This window comes from Nothobranchius furzeri, chromosome 3, assembly GCF_043380555.1.
Source record: "Nothobranchius furzeri strain GRZ-AD chromosome 3, NfurGRZ-RIMD1, whole genome shotgun sequence".
In the NCBI taxonomy this organism is placed as follows: domain Eukaryota; kingdom Metazoa; phylum Chordata; class Actinopteri; order Cyprinodontiformes; family Nothobranchiidae; genus Nothobranchius; species Nothobranchius furzeri.
Genome location: NC_091743.1, coordinates 45,058,788 through 45,075,647, shown reverse-complemented (window position 1 = coordinate 45,075,647; position 16,860 = coordinate 45,058,788). Strand labels below are relative to the sequence as shown.

Sequence of the window (16,860 nt, the reverse complement as noted above, 5' to 3'; positions counted from 1 at the left end):
AGACAAACCCCAAATTGATCGTTTTCTAGCAGGAAAGCAATTGTTCACATAAGATTTTGTCTAAATTTTATTGAAATTATTTAAGTAAGTGAAGCGCTTTTCTTTTCTTTGATAGGTGCTATAAAAATGGTCCTTACTTACTTGAAAATGTTTGTTCAGCAGACAGAATAGAGAAATCCTACTGTTCCCTGTTTATATTAGATTAAATTAAATAGCAGTTCAGAAATTTCCTTTTTTAGGTTCTTTTTGACACCCCAACTTAGTCTTTCTATGGCCATTGTAATATACAATAACTCTTTGATGACTTTATTATTATTATTATTATTATTATGAGCTACTACAGCAATCAATTTCCCTCTGGGATCAGTAAAGTATTTTTGAATTGAATTGAATTCTCAGCTTTTTGTTTGTTAAAGCACTTTTTGTGTTTTGTCCAATGGTCAGGTCTGAGGGGCGTTGCATGACTGCGATGAGAACACACGTGAAAAAAATCCTCCTGTTTCCTATGTGAATGAATCGGCACGGCGTGACGCCATACTGTTCCGCTCCTGCTAACCACTTGACATGAATGTAGTGACTTCTGTTGCTAAAAGTTCCCGTCCATAGTTCTGCTTTTCTAATGAAAAGCTGGGCTCAAAGTAGTATTAGCCACAAAACATGTCTCCTGACCGAGATCTGTAGGCTGTGGCTGATGCTCCCGTTTTGGACGTTTTTGTTGTGTGGACATAAAACCACCAGCACTCCGAACCTTGATAATAAGCTCCATACTGTTTAGGGGTAGAATAAGGTTTTTACTGTAGTAACCTTTAAAGCTCTCATTCACAAAAAAATCATCTTTTTCTTTCTGAAATGCGACCTGTCACTCCGGGTTGCAGGTTGAATGTGAACACTTTCTTCAACTCTTAATGAATGCATTAGCTGCAGAAAGGAAATAGACAGGAAAACGATTGGGTAAGAAAAATCCAGTCTCTTCTACACCACAGGAAAAATTAGTATTCATGGACTCGCCCACCTTGGCTCGCGAATGAGGAAGGCTGTGCTCATTTAGCAACCAGGAGAGAGCAGAGCATGCCTTTGCTAGTAGAAGCTAGTCATTAGCATTAGCAAAATGCTCACAGATCTTTATTACATCAGGTGTGTGTGTGTATGCGTGCATGTGTGCTCGCACCTGTGCACATATGCATAACCGTGTCTATACTGAAAACAATTGTGACATTTGATCTTTCATCTAGATCTTCTGTTATCATTTATACTGCTTGAGTTGATTAAATCAACAACAAAACTACCAAAAAGTTCATTTGGGTTTTGTCTTTCCCCCAAATTTGCTAAAATGTGAAAACGGATCTCAGCCAGAACTTTAGTGTTTGAGACTATTTTCTGTAAGGCTTGCAACTATGAAACGTTCTGTCATGTTTCTTGCACTACTGATTAACAGATTAAGACCACTTAAAAAAATGGACAAAAATTTGATTTTGTTAGTTGAAATAGTGCTTCAACATGCAAAAAGAATAAACGAGAGTGAGAAAGGTAGAAGTAGCTGTAAAACTGTTTGTTTTAGCTTAAGCTTTGTTTTCAATAAATCACTGCTCAGAAAATGTTTCGTCCCACTCCCATTTCTTCTTGTTACATGCTGAAGCTCATCTAGCAATGCAAAATAAGGGTTTTAAATGGTCTTAATCTTTTGATTGGGACTGTATATGTGGTTGTCTATTAAACGGCTGTGTGTTTATTTTATATCTGAATCAATGAAGAGACACTTGATGAAGCAGCAGCTCCGTGGAACAGAAGAGCTTGATGGTTGTTGATTTGTTTAACACTCTGTTTTCCAGCCCAGCCCGTCCTGTACTGGTGCTCCAGGAACATGTCCTTCTGGAGTAGCATCTCCTTCAACCTGGCTGTTCTCATGAACCTCCTTGTGGCTTTCTTCTACCCACTGGAAGGGTTTCGTGGAGGTTGGTCTTCATCATTTTTGTCTTTTTGTTTTTTTTAATCTCATTACCCACAAAGAGGTTAACGTGTGGTGTAGAGCCCAGTAGTGGGGCTGTTTTCCCACGGGTCACTCGTGTCAATGCATATCTCGTGGAGACCAGAGTGGTCATAAGACTGCTGCAGGATGAAGCGAGTAGCTCAAAAAAGACTGCAGTTCGAGATTTTTGGTTGGACAGAGTACAACTGAGCTTGGTAATAAAATTTAGACTGGAGAGTTGAAAACTAAAAGTACAGCAGATCGGATATATGAAAAAGCTTGTCCTGAAATGCAACGTTCTTTGCTTATAAGTGTTCCTCAGTGTAACTTGCGTCTTTTTTCAATCTATTATTGTGGGTGGAGCAAATGTGGTGGGGGAATAGGCTTGTGATGGAAACGGCCTGTGGGAGAAGGCAGTGATGGTAAGAAATTTAATGGGTGCAAGTGGGATTAAAAAATTGCCTCATGTAGGGCTTTAATGGTGCTCATCCATTGATGCATGTTTGTTATAAAATCTGGAAAATATGTGGAAAATTCATAGCTAACCTTCACTAAGTCCCCGTTATAACTAAATGCAGACCTTGTGTCATCTAAAACAAACTTAGATGAAAAACACCACTTTTAGGCAGAATGTCGTCTAGTTATAGCTTAGTTGCATTTTCAGCCAAATGGTTCCTGGGGTTCACACACTTGCTTCATAATAGACCACGATACTCTGATACTCGTGCATGCTCTAAAAGTGAGATTGTTTTGATTTAGTAAGCGCGCATGACATATTCAGGTGGTCTCGTTCACCTAGTCTCTTAAATCATGGAAAACAACAGATCTTTTTGAATGTGAGCTGCAAGCACGTTTTTAATGCACTGTGGTGAGCACAGTGTGTGTCTGATACTCTGTTACTGTGCAAGAAATGGGAGTGAGTTGCACAAACGAAAACTGCTGAGTTCAGGGGTGGAGCAGGAGATGTACAATATGATAGCTGACCACAGCTGAAAGGTTCATGTATAAAAGCTCCTGAGCGGATAACAGCATCACAGTTCCTAATTTTAAAATGGGTTTTAACGGTGTTTAACAATATTTATTTCAGAGCATCTGGAATGTCTGATCGGACCACAAAGAGTGAGGCTCATTATTAGTGCATCACAACTTTGTAACTTTAACACAGCACTGTACTACTGGTGGAGCCTCTTAGCCTGGCCTGCCTGCCTGTTTAATTCTACATAGAGAATTAGTCTGGTTACTCACAGGCAGAGAGGCACATGAGGGGCGGGACCAGCCAGCTCAAAAATAACCAATCAAAAAAAATAATAATTAAAGGAAATGCCGACTGTACGGCGCGACTCTGTACTTCTTTCTAGCTGATGTCAAAAATGGAGTCTGGCAACGACGCAAACATCTTTTTTAGAAGAAAGGCTTTTAGTGCTTCTTGTTGTGGTTTTAAAGACATGCCCAAGTCATTCAGAACTGAGGAAAGAGCCGCAGCGAACTCCGCTTCAGACACTGACTTCGTTGTTAATGACAAACTGAGCGTTGCAGTGTGTGACGTACACCTGCTCAATGCTGATTGGCTCGGTTAGATTTCTCAGGGGGCGGGGTTATTTTAATAGAAGAGTTCCTCTCCAACCAAAATGAGCTTAAACATAATGTGATGAGGATCTTTGGATGTGTAATTTGGGTTAAGTACTCTGTCCTCTGTTTAAATATTACAACATCACGACCAAACGTGTCAATTCATTTATCACGCTGTGAAGAATCTGGATAGTCTTTGTGCCTTATACCTGCTCTTGCCTTATACCAGCTCTTCTCTAAGCCAGTTGGATTTTAGCAAGAGTTCATTAGCCTGGCAAACCATCCTATATAAGTGAACATACAGTACAGGCCAAATGTCTCTTCCTTCTCTTTCAGTGTGTTGTCTCTATTGACCATGACCATTTACAAAGGGGCCAACAAGTGCTAAACACCTCTGGGAACCATTTCAGGTGACTATCTCTTGAAGCTCATCAAGAGAATGCCAAGAGTGTGCAAAGCTGTAATCAGAGCAAAGGGTGGCTATTATGAAGAAAATGGAATATAAAACATGTTTTCAGTTATTTCATCTGTTTTGGTTAAGTACATAACTCCACGTGCGTTCATTCATAGTTTTGGTGCCTTCAGTGAGAATCTACCAATGTAAATGGTCATGAAAATAAAGACAACACAGGTGTGTCCAAACTTTTGGCCTTTACTGTATAGTGTGGCCCTGACCCATAGGGAAAGTTCAGTTGAGAGGTGAGATCTACTGTTGTCTTTCAGTCTTCACATGCTATTGGACATTGAACAACGTGACATACCACTATGGATTCCAGTCAATGGGGCCATACACTGTCAAAGACGACGCAAATGCATCCTTTTTCTAGGGACGGGTACCTTTGACATTTGAATCGATACGGTACCAGTTCTCGGTACCTAGGGATTTATACTGGTACTTAACGTTACCAAGTTTTTGATACTTTTGGTTGTTTAAAAATTAAATCTCTTCTTCAACTAAATATACATTTGTTTTCTTCAGTAACATTATTTGATAAATATCACAATAAATAACATACTGTTTGAATTTTATCATTGTAGTGTTATACAAAATTCTTCAATATGAAAACCTTTAATCACAACTGTTTCTAAATGATACTAAAATTAAAACCCAGCTCCATGTACTCCTATTCCTCTTATGTGCCCTCTGGAATAACTATGATGAGGGGACCATGTATTATAAACTACAAATGCTGTGTCCTAGAAGCAGCACAAGGCGAAAATGGAACCCGATAATATTTTTAGCGGCGTGGCGCAGCCACTTCTGGGACGTGCCAGAAAATGTCCGCATTGCAGCTGGTTTCAATCACTCTCATAGACTATAATGGATCGTAATTTGAAGCAGTGCCGTTCCGCACCGCAGATGCTTCCAGTGTGAAGTAAGTTAGGCTGTAATAATCATCTCACTTAGTAGCACACATATAACCATTTATTTATAGAACAGTCACATACTCGTCACTGGAAGAATTGGTGATTTTTATTTGTCTGATAAACCTGATCTCTTTTTGTGAAGGCGTTAAACGGAAGCTTTTTATTTTTTGGGTCAGTGAGTTCAGCTTTTATTCTGAAAGGAACCGTTGCCTGGTTGGTAAAATGCAACAGATTTTATCCAGCTTGTTGGTTCTTTGCTTAAAAGGGAAGTCCGGATGGCCGGTCCGATACTTCGCTTAGCATGCGGTGAACTGCAGTGAACTGTAGAGAACTCAGAGAACTGAACTAAGATGGCGTGGGGGCTGGTTTTATTAATCTGGATGTTTTGATTTCTGGTCGAATCAAAGTTGGCAGATTTATAAACACCACAGAGACTATGCCACGCTTTAGAAAAGAAGGTTCTGATTGGATCAGTGAAAGCAATGTGTCATGTGTTTACATTATGTGTAGCCAGCATGTCTAGTACAGCTAGATTAAGTCATATTACTTATTAAAGCACATTAATCATAACATTGTCATTTCACAGATCGGTCAACATTATATTATTGACTAACACTTTGTTTGATTAGCTTTATTAAAAATAGAGTTCTTTGATTTATTAAAAGGAAAGAGTCCTTTATCTTCAATCTTCTCTTGAGCTGGAAAGAAAGCAGTTTTAGAAGCAAATGCATGACCTCTAGGCAGTCTCATGCAGCTTAGTAGTGTCAGAGGCATCTGTGGAGAGAAGGTAAATAACCTTCAGAGGAATAGCCCCTTCATCACGTTACAGTCTTATGAGAGCTTAAAGAGTCATTCCAGGATGCAATAATTTAGTTCTGTTGACCTCCAGCTGTAGACATGATCTCAAACGGGTTTTGGAAGAGCCATCACTGAACTGGTTATTCTAAAGTAAAAACTTGAAACAGTATTTAAGCAAAAAAGTGAAACTGTTATTGGGAACCTTTTCCCTTCAAACACCTCAAATGAGTCCAGACTGTACATCCTGAGTTTCAGGTCAGGTGACTGGTTCTGTAGATCAGCCAATGGGTGCTACTCAAACAGAAAGTGCAAACAGAGCTGTCTATCAACACAATAAATTACTTCAGTGTACTTCAGGATAAAGTTCAGTTTGACTGTTTTGATAACTCTGCTCTTCATTTTAAAAGCTTGCTTTAATCCGTCTTCTGTGTGGTAAACTGTGGGTATGCTGGGGCATCTTCACAGCAACACTGTGTGAATGTTTTTGCCACATGTCTGTCTCTAACGCTGCCAGGGAGCTGTTGCCCCATTCTTGTGGTGCTTGGGTGGCTATGGGGGGTGGGCTTCTGGCTAGTATGTGGGGCCTTGGGAGGTCTTGACGGCAGCCACTGGGTTGCTGCCTGGTGACTGCGCCACCCTTTGGTGGGTCTGGGTGAGGGCCTGGTAGCTTGAGGAGGATAGAAGTAGTTATTCTGCTGAGATGGGGCTGTGTTGGTGGCCCCGGGTTCTGTGGGGTTCTACGATGTTGCTCATTTGGGCCCTTGCTAGATGAGCTGGGGTCTCCATGCCCCGGCTGGATTTTGGTAACGTGGGTGCCTATAGGGGTCAGCGGGGAAGCTGGCTCCCTGGAGGGCTCAGGCCTCCCAGCCATTCCTCCCCATCATCAGACATTTCTTCCTCCTGGTGCCAGCTGATGTGGGCCAGATGATGCCTTCACTGCCCCATCCTCCCAACAATGGAATGTACTTTAACATGTCTGTGAAGGTTCTCAGTCATCCAGGTCATTGTAGTCTAAGGAGCTTTGAAACAAAAGCGTCTGGACTTCTTTGAGTTGCTTGAAGACGTTTCACCTCTCATCCGAGAGGCTTCTTCAGTTCTAAGGTCAAATGGTGGAGAGTCCCAGATTCAAACCCAGTGGTAGTCCCCCCCCCCCCCCCCCCGAGTTTTCCCCCACCACATTGGAGAAGGCAGCGAGACACTAGCGGTCTTATCACACCACTGTTCCCTGTTGGCTGCCCGGTAATGGAGGCTAGGAGTGGGAACTGGCCATCTGGATACGGTCTGGGGTGGTGGGTTGCCTTTCTTTGCATTGGGCGGGGATGCCCTGCTCATTATTACCCCAGTAGAACAGGGTTAGCTCTGGGGTCCAGGAACCGTTGTGCCGTCTGTGCTGCAGTGCCGGGGCCAGAGTGAGTAGAGTGTGTATGGGGAGTATGAGTGGGTGTGTGACGTACCTTTTCGTGTCATTAGGCTGTATGTGTTTATGTGAGAGTGTGGAGGTTGTAGACTGAAATGTGTGGAGGTTGTAGACTGAAATGTGTGGAGGTTGTAGACTGAATAAGTTAAAAATAACAGCCTTTATTCCGTGATTAACAGGTTAAAAATATTTGATTTATTTCATGGTTAAGCTAGTTAAAAACATACTTTATTGAAATGAGTGATTTGTTGAAAATATATTTCGTAATTTTGAAGACAAGTTTATCTAAAATGCTATTTTGCTCATGAGTGAGAGTTAAAATGCACTGCAGTTGAAGATTGAGTGATCTGTGATCGATTATTCCTGCCTTGTCAAGACGACACAAAATTTGCTTATAAAACGTGCTTCTAATGTATTTGCCTAAGTATTGCCTTTTATGTTTACAGTTTTATCTATTTTTTGGAGACCAATTGCTATTCTAGAGTTTGTTATTAAACTTTTTTAGCTGGTTTGGCATTGACTAGTCAGGTCTGAGTTGGCGCGAGGGGAAACGCAGAGCTTCCACTCATTCATTAATACAGTGGAAACGGCTGAACTCACAGCGTGTCTGCGTGCTTCCTTCTCTATTCCCCTTTTACAGGGGTGTAACAAGAGCATGAGAGAGGGAGTGTGTAACTGTGTTTGTGTGCGACTGTATCTGTCAGGTGTGGTCTTGTAAAATAATTAATATTTAATTTAAATGTATTTTATTTTACAACATTAATTTTTATCTGTATGTCAATTTTAAATGTCAAGATTGTCATCTGAAGACCTGAAAGGAATAAACAAGTTTGTTACAATATCACCTCATGAGCTCAGAATATGGACCATTTATTTTAGAGGAATTGTGTTTTTCTTGTGTATTTTTTTTAACATAAATGATTATTGCTGATTTACTGCATCGTCAGGTACTCTGGAGCCCCACCTGTCTGCCCTGCTATGGATGGCCATGCTGGTGTCTCTGGCTATCGTTATAGTACTGCCTCAGCCACATGGTATCAGGGCGTTGATTGCCTCCACCATCCTGCGTCTCATCTTCTCTGTGGGCTTAGAGCCCACGCTGTTTCTTCTTGGGTCTTTTAATGTAAGTATGGTTCAGTGCATCAATGTTCAGTGTCACATTCAGACTTTTTGCATAGATTTACTCAGATAGCCATGGGGTTTGTATTGTCCCTCAGTTATGTAACAAGGTGATATTTCTGATGAGCTTCGTTGGGAACAGAGGGACTTTCACACGTGGATACATAGCCATGATCATGGACGTGGAGTTCCTGTACCACCTGCTCTACCTAATTATCTGCACCTTAGGGGTCTTTGTCCATGTCTTCTTCTACAGCCTGCTGGTATGTGAGTTTGCATAAAAAACATGAAAAACATATATACATTTGAAGATAATTTGGTAATTTGATCATTGCTATCCAGATACATTTAACAGTCTTGATGCACATTTTTACAAAGCTTTTCCATGCATTATAATGCTCAGTTCACATAGAGATTGTACCCAAAAGTAAAAATCTGTCTTTCTTCCAGCTCTTTGATCTGGTTTACCGCGAAGAGACCTTACTGAATGTGATAAAGAGTGTCACCCGTAATGGACGCTCTATCGTTCTGACTGCCGTGTTGGCCCTCATCCTCGTCTACCTCTTCTCTATTGTGGGCTACATTTTCTTCAAAGATGACTTCATTTTGGCTGTAGACAGGATACCCAATAAAACTCTAGGTATGTTTGAAATACAGGTTCCTTCTCTTTTCTTTGCTGTAGTGATTCTTCTGTGGAAACGTTTTAAGCAATTACAATCTTACAATTACCATCTGGTGTTGATAGCTTTTTGAACAACCTCAGTTTAGAGAAACTTGAGAAGTAGGGCTGGGCGGTAAACTGAAAATGTACTTTACGAAAATTAATGACTCTTACAGACATAATTTTGCCCATGTCTGTATGTCCAGGATTTTTAAAAATGATAAGACGTGATGCTTATGAGGACACAGTCCTTCCTTGGACAAAGAAGACTGTTAAATGGAACAGTTATATTTCATACATACATGAGCCTTTTACTTTTTTATTGTGTATACATTGGTTTAATTAAATATGTAAGCGAGTTCAATTCAATTCAAGTTTATTTATATAGCGCCAAATCACGACAAAAGTCGTCTCAAGGCACTTCACACAGTAAACATTCCAATACAGGTCAGATCATTAAGCCAATCAGTAAAAGGTTTCCTATATGAGGAACCCAGCAAATTGCATCAAGTCACTGACTAGTGTCATTGACTTTACAGCAATTCTCATACTAAGCAAGCATTTACTTGCTTAGTACAGTTACTTCCTGCTAGCCACCAAAGCCACTACTAAGCAACTAACCAACCAAAGATAACTGCTTTGGTTATAAAAGATAAAAACATTTTAGATATAAGGGCGATAGCTACAATTAGTTAACTTACATTCAAACTAGAAATTTGCCCCCGAAGAAGCTGCTGGCTCCTGATCCACCCTCCTTTTGAAAATACTGTGCTGTATTCTGGGAAATTTTTAACTAAGAGAAGACAATGAGGCACCTTGCATGTCTCCTTGCTCCCTTAGCTAAATGGCTAACAGAGAACAGACACCTCGGTAGGACATTAACATTGGAACCAATTTGAAAACATGTTGGATGCCATTTCCTACTGAGTTACAATCAATCAGCATGAGTTAACCACAAGTCCAGCTTAACGACTTTACCTGGTAATTCTGAGTTAATACTCCCACTCAAGCACTCCAAAAATGGTCTTTTTCAGGCCGGCCGGTGAAATGAAGACGCACAACAAAATTTAAGTAGAATGTGGAAACGGGTCTATCTTCTTTTTGTGAGTAGTAGAGCAGGGAAAGTGGAATCTGAATGTTGCCCCCCACCCCCGCCAACCCATCCCACCTCACACACTTGATCTTTTCATTTAATGGTGACGGGCAACCAACATGCAAGGAGCATTACTGCCTCCTAGTACCACACAATTCACACCATGTTTGATTGAGAAATTAGTCTCATAGATGATCACTGCGATCGAACAAAACAAAAAATAAATAAAAAAAATTGTGATCACCCAGTGTGATCAACCAGCCCTACTGTGGGAGTTGTAGGACTCTGGAAGGTCTTATATAAATGCATGCCATTTACCATTTAGACTAGTCATTAGCTCATTAATCCTATTAGAACTAATCTTTGTTTTTCCAAATTGAAGTTGTTCAGAGAACTAAATGTTAACTGTTCAGAAACATGTAATAATAACATTTTTGAGGTTTGTTCCTAAATGTATAAATTTAATGAACTTCAGAAATGTATCTTCATTACAGCTAAATGCGTTGCTGCCATGGGATTGCCTCATTAGTGGCCAGTTAGTGTAGCTAACATATATGGCAGGTGTTGTGCTGTTTAAGCATTCATTAATAAACATCCTTGTGCGTGTGTTTCTGTAGTTGAACTGTAAAAAAAATGTAATCTTGTTTGTTTTGTGTTCTCACTGAGCAGAACATGGAGCCAGCATGGTGGGAGAGCTCTTCTCTGGTGGAGCATGTCAGAAAGAAAGTGGAGAAAACTGCTCTGCAGAAGCTGTAGTGGAGGGTAGGTTAACAAAGTAAAAGACAAAATAATTTGAGTGAGAAAGTGAACGTGAGAAGGCGCTTTTAAGTTTGAGGCCTAGTCCACACGTAGCCGGGGTTTTTTTAAACGAATATCCGCCCCTCCAAAAACTTGCATCCACACCACCTCGTTTAAAAAAAAGAAACTCTGTCCACACGTACCCGGATAAATACGTTGTTAAGGACATGCCAGACCTGTAGGCGGCAGTGTTCCCCCAAATTGTATCCAGTCAGCGTAACTTTTCGTCTTCCTGTGGTCTTCTGCAAGGAGCAGTAATTCCTCTTGCAAAAACAAACGAGCAAAAAGCGCTTGGACAATTGATAAAGCGAGCGCAGCTCTGAGGGCATCCATGCTGTCGGCTAGTGTAAGCACAGGTCGCACACGTGATGTCAGCATTTTTTGTCGCGGAAAGTGACGTTGCGGACCTTAAAACTCCGGTTTTGTCCGTCCACACGCAGACACCCGAAACGGAGAAAACGCAGATCTTCACTTTGGCCGGAGTTTTTAAAAAGATCCGTTTTCGTGTGAAAAAACTCAGTTTTCGAGTGGATGACAGGCCAAAACGTAGAAAAATATCTACGTTTTGGCAGATCCCCAGCTACGTGTGGACAGGGCCTCAATCCACATGTTTGTGCCTGTGTCAGATTCCTGAGTGTTTATGTGTGACTGTGTTCTCATGGCTGCTCTCCATGTGTTTGTGCTTGTATGTTTTTTATGTGAAGGACTTTATGGCCTACTCAGCTGTGTGATCAGTTGGTGTTGAACAAACTGCTGGCTCTGGTAGAACTAGGTGAAACACCAAGGGTTTAGACTCCTCGTGGTCTGTAGGGGGCTAAAGTTCAAAGGTCAATGATTAAACCCATAAGGTACAGGCAGACTAATGGGTCCACTCAGTGATGGAGCAGAATGCCTCTAACTCCAAACAATACGTTCTCGCAAATGACTGATCTCGACGGAAAAAGCCCCATTCAGCCTGATCTTAAAACTGATCAGTCAAGCAGATCTAATCCTCAAGCTGCTTGACCCCTGACCTTGTCTAAGCTTCCAAGTCTGTCATTTCTTTCTAGCTTGATAGAGATCATGTCATTAGTGAGAAAATTCCCACTAGTATTAAGTCGACGCAGCACCTGTGGTGGAGTTACGTCCACAAACCAATGAGAAGATTTTAGTCCCAAAGTCCACTTACACACACACATACACAGATGGCAGCTGAAAGTGTGTGTGTGCGCGCGAGTGTGATTGATGTGACTCTTTTGGAGTTGGTTCCAAGATGATTGCTATACGAATCAACATTAACAGTAACAAAAGCAGCCACAATTTTAATTGAACACATATTGAGTTAAAACACGGTGTAAAGAATGGAGCCCTCTGCATCACCCACTCACAAATCAGTGCTGCCCAGCAGGCGGATACTAAGAATACAAAATGGGAATGCTGGAGCACTCGGGCGAGCCAAGGTTTAGTAGGTGCGAGTAAAAAAGGGAAACTTTTCGTTTCGACACTGGGTGTGTTTTTGTGAGTTTTACTCACACCTAATAAACCTTGGCTCACCTGAGTGCTCCAGCCTTCTGATTTTTAAAAACAATGTGTTTTACTAGCTCTGGGACATTTTGATCATACAATGTGTCATTAAGTCACTTTGCTACTGGGCTCAATTTTGCCTGTTAGCAAAGTGTCTCAAACCACTGAATGAATTTCATAAAACACTCAAAGTAATCTTTAGATGAACATCTTCAGCTGACCAAGGCTAAAAATGGCTGTCACAGCAAAGCTAAAAATGTCTAACTTTGTCATAGTTTAGCTAAAAGGTAGTGTGGCAGTTGCCGAGATGCTTTCTCAAATACACACACTTGATTTGAAGGAATATGTTGAATTTTCTTGAATCTGTTGCCATGGTTACTTCCTGCTTTTACGCCGACTGAACATGGCGACGCAGATCAGAGAAGTCGCAAGATGATCTTTTGTTGTTTCCGTAGCTTCTGTTGCTGTCCAGCCGTCAGTGGTGATTGAGGACAAAGAGCGAACGTGTGATTCCTTACTCATGTGCATTGTCACAGTACTGAGTCACGGCCTCAGGAGTGGAGGAGGTGTAGGGGACGTCCTGCGGAAGCCATCCAAAGAGGTACAGAAGCAACAACAGAGGAAATAGTCGCATGGAAGATCACAAGAATGTGATAAAACAAGGTTTAGTTGAGGGCTAAATGAGATGTCCTCTTCTTTTTAGAAACACACGTAAAACATTCTTGCACGTACTCATACCCCACACTCTGAGATTACATTAAGCTGAATTAAATTAAAGCTAACCAAGAACACTGACAGATCTCAGAGATGTCTTTTATGTTGAGATGAGATGATAAAAAATAAACATCATTCAGTTTTCTTTGATCTTCAAATGTACGGGACAAATCTGATCTAGTTAGTGAAAGATGGAGCTTTTAGTTGGTTTGAATCCTGCAGAAGAATTGTTTGGTGAGAACTGAAACAACAGCTGCAGTTTGCCTGAAGACGGGCGTGAGAGACGTGCTCCGCTGGAAGGTCAGCGACTGTCATAACCTCGGGCATTCCAGAAATAACTAAATTAGCTCATGCAGGATGAAGACAAGCATGCACTCCGTCACAGGCTAGTTTAATGTGAGGCTTGATCCAAAAGTGAGGGGATGACTCCTATATCTAATATAAACCTCCTTTAGATTAACATCTTTCACATTTTCTGTATTGATTTCAGTCATGTCTGCTCATGTCTGACACATGACTTGTTAATGTGACACTAGATAATAGCTCCTTGTCCACACTTTTTCAGAAGTCTGCTTGTTTGCTTTTTACTTTACTTTTACCAGTTTATCCAAATACTCAAATTCTAATGAGATTCAGTCAAATATATCAAAGGAAACAGGTTATTAATAACTCATAAACGGTAATAATCAGACATCGAAGCCTTCATCTGCTTATTTTTCTGTTCGTAAAATTAAAAAAAATCTTACAGCACGATTTTTCATTTTGTTAACTGTTTACTAGATCAAATTCATTTAAAAATAATGTGATTTTATTTATTAATAACTAATTTCTAAGTAATAGTCACTCCTGGGTAGAGTTGAAATCCAAAACCAAAAGAGTCATTTTTTAAGCATCTTTCTTAGGTTTGTTCTGTGCTCCTTATCTGATTCTTCACTATACACAGAGTAAATAGAGCTTGCAAGCCCCGAGTCGCTAAAGGTAAAAACAATCTCTATTTACTCTGTGTACAGTGAAGAAACAAAGAAATTTCATCAAAAAGAGAATTGTTTGCAGGAATCTTGCGATCAGGATGAAGTATGACCTTCACTCCCGCGGGCGGCGCTGTATTAAAAGTCTGACATTATTCAGCAGTAGAAATCACTACATGGACTCAGGGAGGCTTCTGAAAACTATCAACAGGGAAGCGATTTGCTGATGCAACCACTAAAACAGAAAATAAATAAAACATTATGTAACCTAGATCCATGAAAGCTGACGCCTTTCAGCTACACACTTTTAGTTTTCTACAAAAACCTTTAAAATATTATTTGGTTTTTTTGGATTTACTTATTTGTTTGTTGGTAAAATCCATGTTTTTAATAGAAATTTGAGTCACAGCTCTGTTTGGAAGTGACTTCAATATTCTTGTAGGGAAGGCAGCTTTATTTATATAGCACACTTCAAACACAGAGGCTTTTCAGGTGCAGAAGAGCAACAAAAACATAAAACAGTACATTTTAGCATCACATTTTTAATGAACTTGACAAAACTAAACAATATTTTTAAAAATCAATTTTAAAGTTGCATTTTGATAAAGAAAAACAGGCTACATTTAAGACTGATTAGTTACAGTGCTGAAGGTGCAGCATATAAGAAGCACTAAAGGCAGATAAATAAATACATTTTTAATTTTCATTTAAAAGTTGGCCTACTAGTGATTCATAAACCTTGAAATGGATTCTGTTGTTTACTGGTAACCAGTGTAGAGATTTAAGAACAGGAGTGATGTGCTCGGATCTCTTGGTTCTCGTTGAGACTCTAGCAGCAGCATTCTGAATAAGCTGCAGTTGCTTCACAACTTTTTCAGGAAGACCAGTCAATAGACTACTGCAATAGTCCAACCTGCTGTGGATGAACACATGAATGAGTTTCTCTGGGTCCTGTCTGGACATGAGACCTCTGAGTCGTGCTGTGTGATGAAGATGATAAAACGCTGATAGCCTTAATGTGACGAGTGAAGCTCAGGTCTGAATCAATTATGACACCAAGATTTCTAACCTGGGTCTTTGGAAATAAGAAGTATACGATGGAGGCTGTTGCTCAGCTTGGATCCAGAGAAATAAAGACGATAACTTCAGTCTTGTCTTTGTTTAACTGGAGGAAGTTTGATTGCATCCAGTCATTAACTTGTTTCAAACACTGACAGAGTCAGTCTAGGGGACCACAGTTACTAGGTGGTAGAGCTAGATAGATCTGGGTGTCATTGCATAACTATGATAGGTAATTTTATTGTATTTGACCTGACCCAGGAGGAGCATGTAGAGCTTGAAGAGCAGTGGTCCAAGAATAAAACCTTGGGGGACCCCATATGTTATGGTGATCTGCTTAGATTTTAGATCAGTAATCGAAACAACATAACCCCTGTCTGAACCAACTATGGACTGTACCTGATAGCTCCACCCACTTTATGAGCCTGTCTAGAAGGAGATTGTGGTCCAGTATCACGAGCTGCACTGAGATCAAGCACCTCATTGAGGATTCTGGCACAAACTCATTATAACTGAGCATGAAACTCACATGTTTTCCTCTCATGACCTCCACAGGAACCTTTGTTTGCAGCCAGAGTCATCTATGACCTGCTCTTCTTTTTCATGGTCATAATTATTGTCCTCAATCTCATCTTTGGTGTCATCATTGACACGTTTGCCGACCTGAGGAGCGAGAAACAGAAGAAAGAAGAAATCCTGAAGACAACATGTTTTATTTGCGGTGGGGAAATGCATTTATTAATATTACAAGTTTGTTTTTTAGTGTGTTTTTTTATTTATCTGTTGGTTTATAATCTACTAATTATGCTACTTTACAACCTTCCCTGTGGGAATTCATGATCTTTGTTGCGTCTTTTCCTGCCTTTTTATCACCACGCAATTGTACTCTTTGGTGAATTTTTTCATTTTTTAAGTATGCCCTTTAGTTTGGTTGGAGTCTATCACTCAGTGCCACGTTGCTCAGGGCCTGAGTCGAGTAATATAAAGAGCGGCCTGCTCTGAGCATACTCTTGTCTGTGCGGCAGATTCACATCAGGGCTGTTTTTCTGTGTAACAAAAAAACACACAGAACGCCTCCTCTTCCCAGAATGAATGGTTAGTCACTGGAGGTGTTGCTGTGGAGGAGTGTTTCTTCCTGTTTTCATATGAAGCTTGACCACATTAGACTGTACACACACACACGCAGTCACTGATTCACATTTATTCTGAATAATCATCAGTGGTCGGATTTGAGCTGGAAAACTCTTGATGCTCATTACTCTTTAGAATAATCTTTACTGGGATTGAGTGTAAATACAGTAAGCAGCAAAGATGAAGCCCACTCCGAGCACCGCTGACCTCTGATGCTTCATCTGTCCATTCCCGCATGACCCATTTCCTCTTATTTTCTCAGCCACCCTCATTTAGGTCACAAGAGCAATTATGTCATCTTGCAACAAGGCATATTTCTTCACTCTTCCTAAGAAATGAGATCATGTTTATTTGGTGTGTGTGTGTGTGTGTGTGTGTGTGTGTGTGTGTGTGTGTGTGTGTGTGTGTGTGTGTGTGTGTGTGTGTGTGTGTGTGTGTGTGTGTGTGTGTGTGTGTGTGTGTGTGTGTGTGTGTGTGTGTGTGTGTGTGTGTGTGTGTTTGGGGTGTATGGGGGTTTTGTTTGTCCTTTTGTAGGTCTGGAGAGAGACAAGTTTGACAACAAGACTGTTACTTTTGAAGAACACATCAAAGTTGAGCACAACATGTGGCACTACTTGTTCTTCATCGTCCTGGTGAAGGTGAAGGACTCCACTGAATTCACCGGACCAGAAAGCTATGTGGCAGAAATGATCCGGG

The 16,860-nt window shown here is 40.6% G+C and overlaps 1 protein-coding gene across 7 annotated transcripts in view; it reads left to right on the top strand.

Moving 5' to 3' along the window:
* The window catches only part of itpr1b (inositol 1,4,5-trisphosphate receptor, type 1b), a 206,723-nt gene that overhangs the window by 173,846 nt on the left and 16,017 nt on the right, over window positions 1-16,860 (top strand). For all 7 annotated transcript variants that reach the window (XM_054748811.2, XM_015959905.3, XM_054748785.2 and 4 more), the window contains 8 exons: window positions 1,830-1,952; window positions 8,066-8,241; window positions 8,336-8,500; window positions 8,688-8,877; window positions 10,661-10,753; window positions 12,748-12,893; window positions 15,589-15,754; window positions 16,699-16,859. In XM_054748811.2, the coding sequence (XP_054604786.2) occupies window positions 1,830-1,952; window positions 8,066-8,241; window positions 8,336-8,500; window positions 8,688-8,877; window positions 10,661-10,753; window positions 12,748-12,893; window positions 15,589-15,754; window positions 16,699-16,859 (1,220 nt within the window). The remainder of the gene's footprint in view (window positions 1-1,829; window positions 1,953-8,065; window positions 8,242-8,335; window positions 8,501-8,687; window positions 8,878-10,660; window positions 10,754-12,747; window positions 12,894-15,588; window positions 15,755-16,698; window position 16,860) is intronic.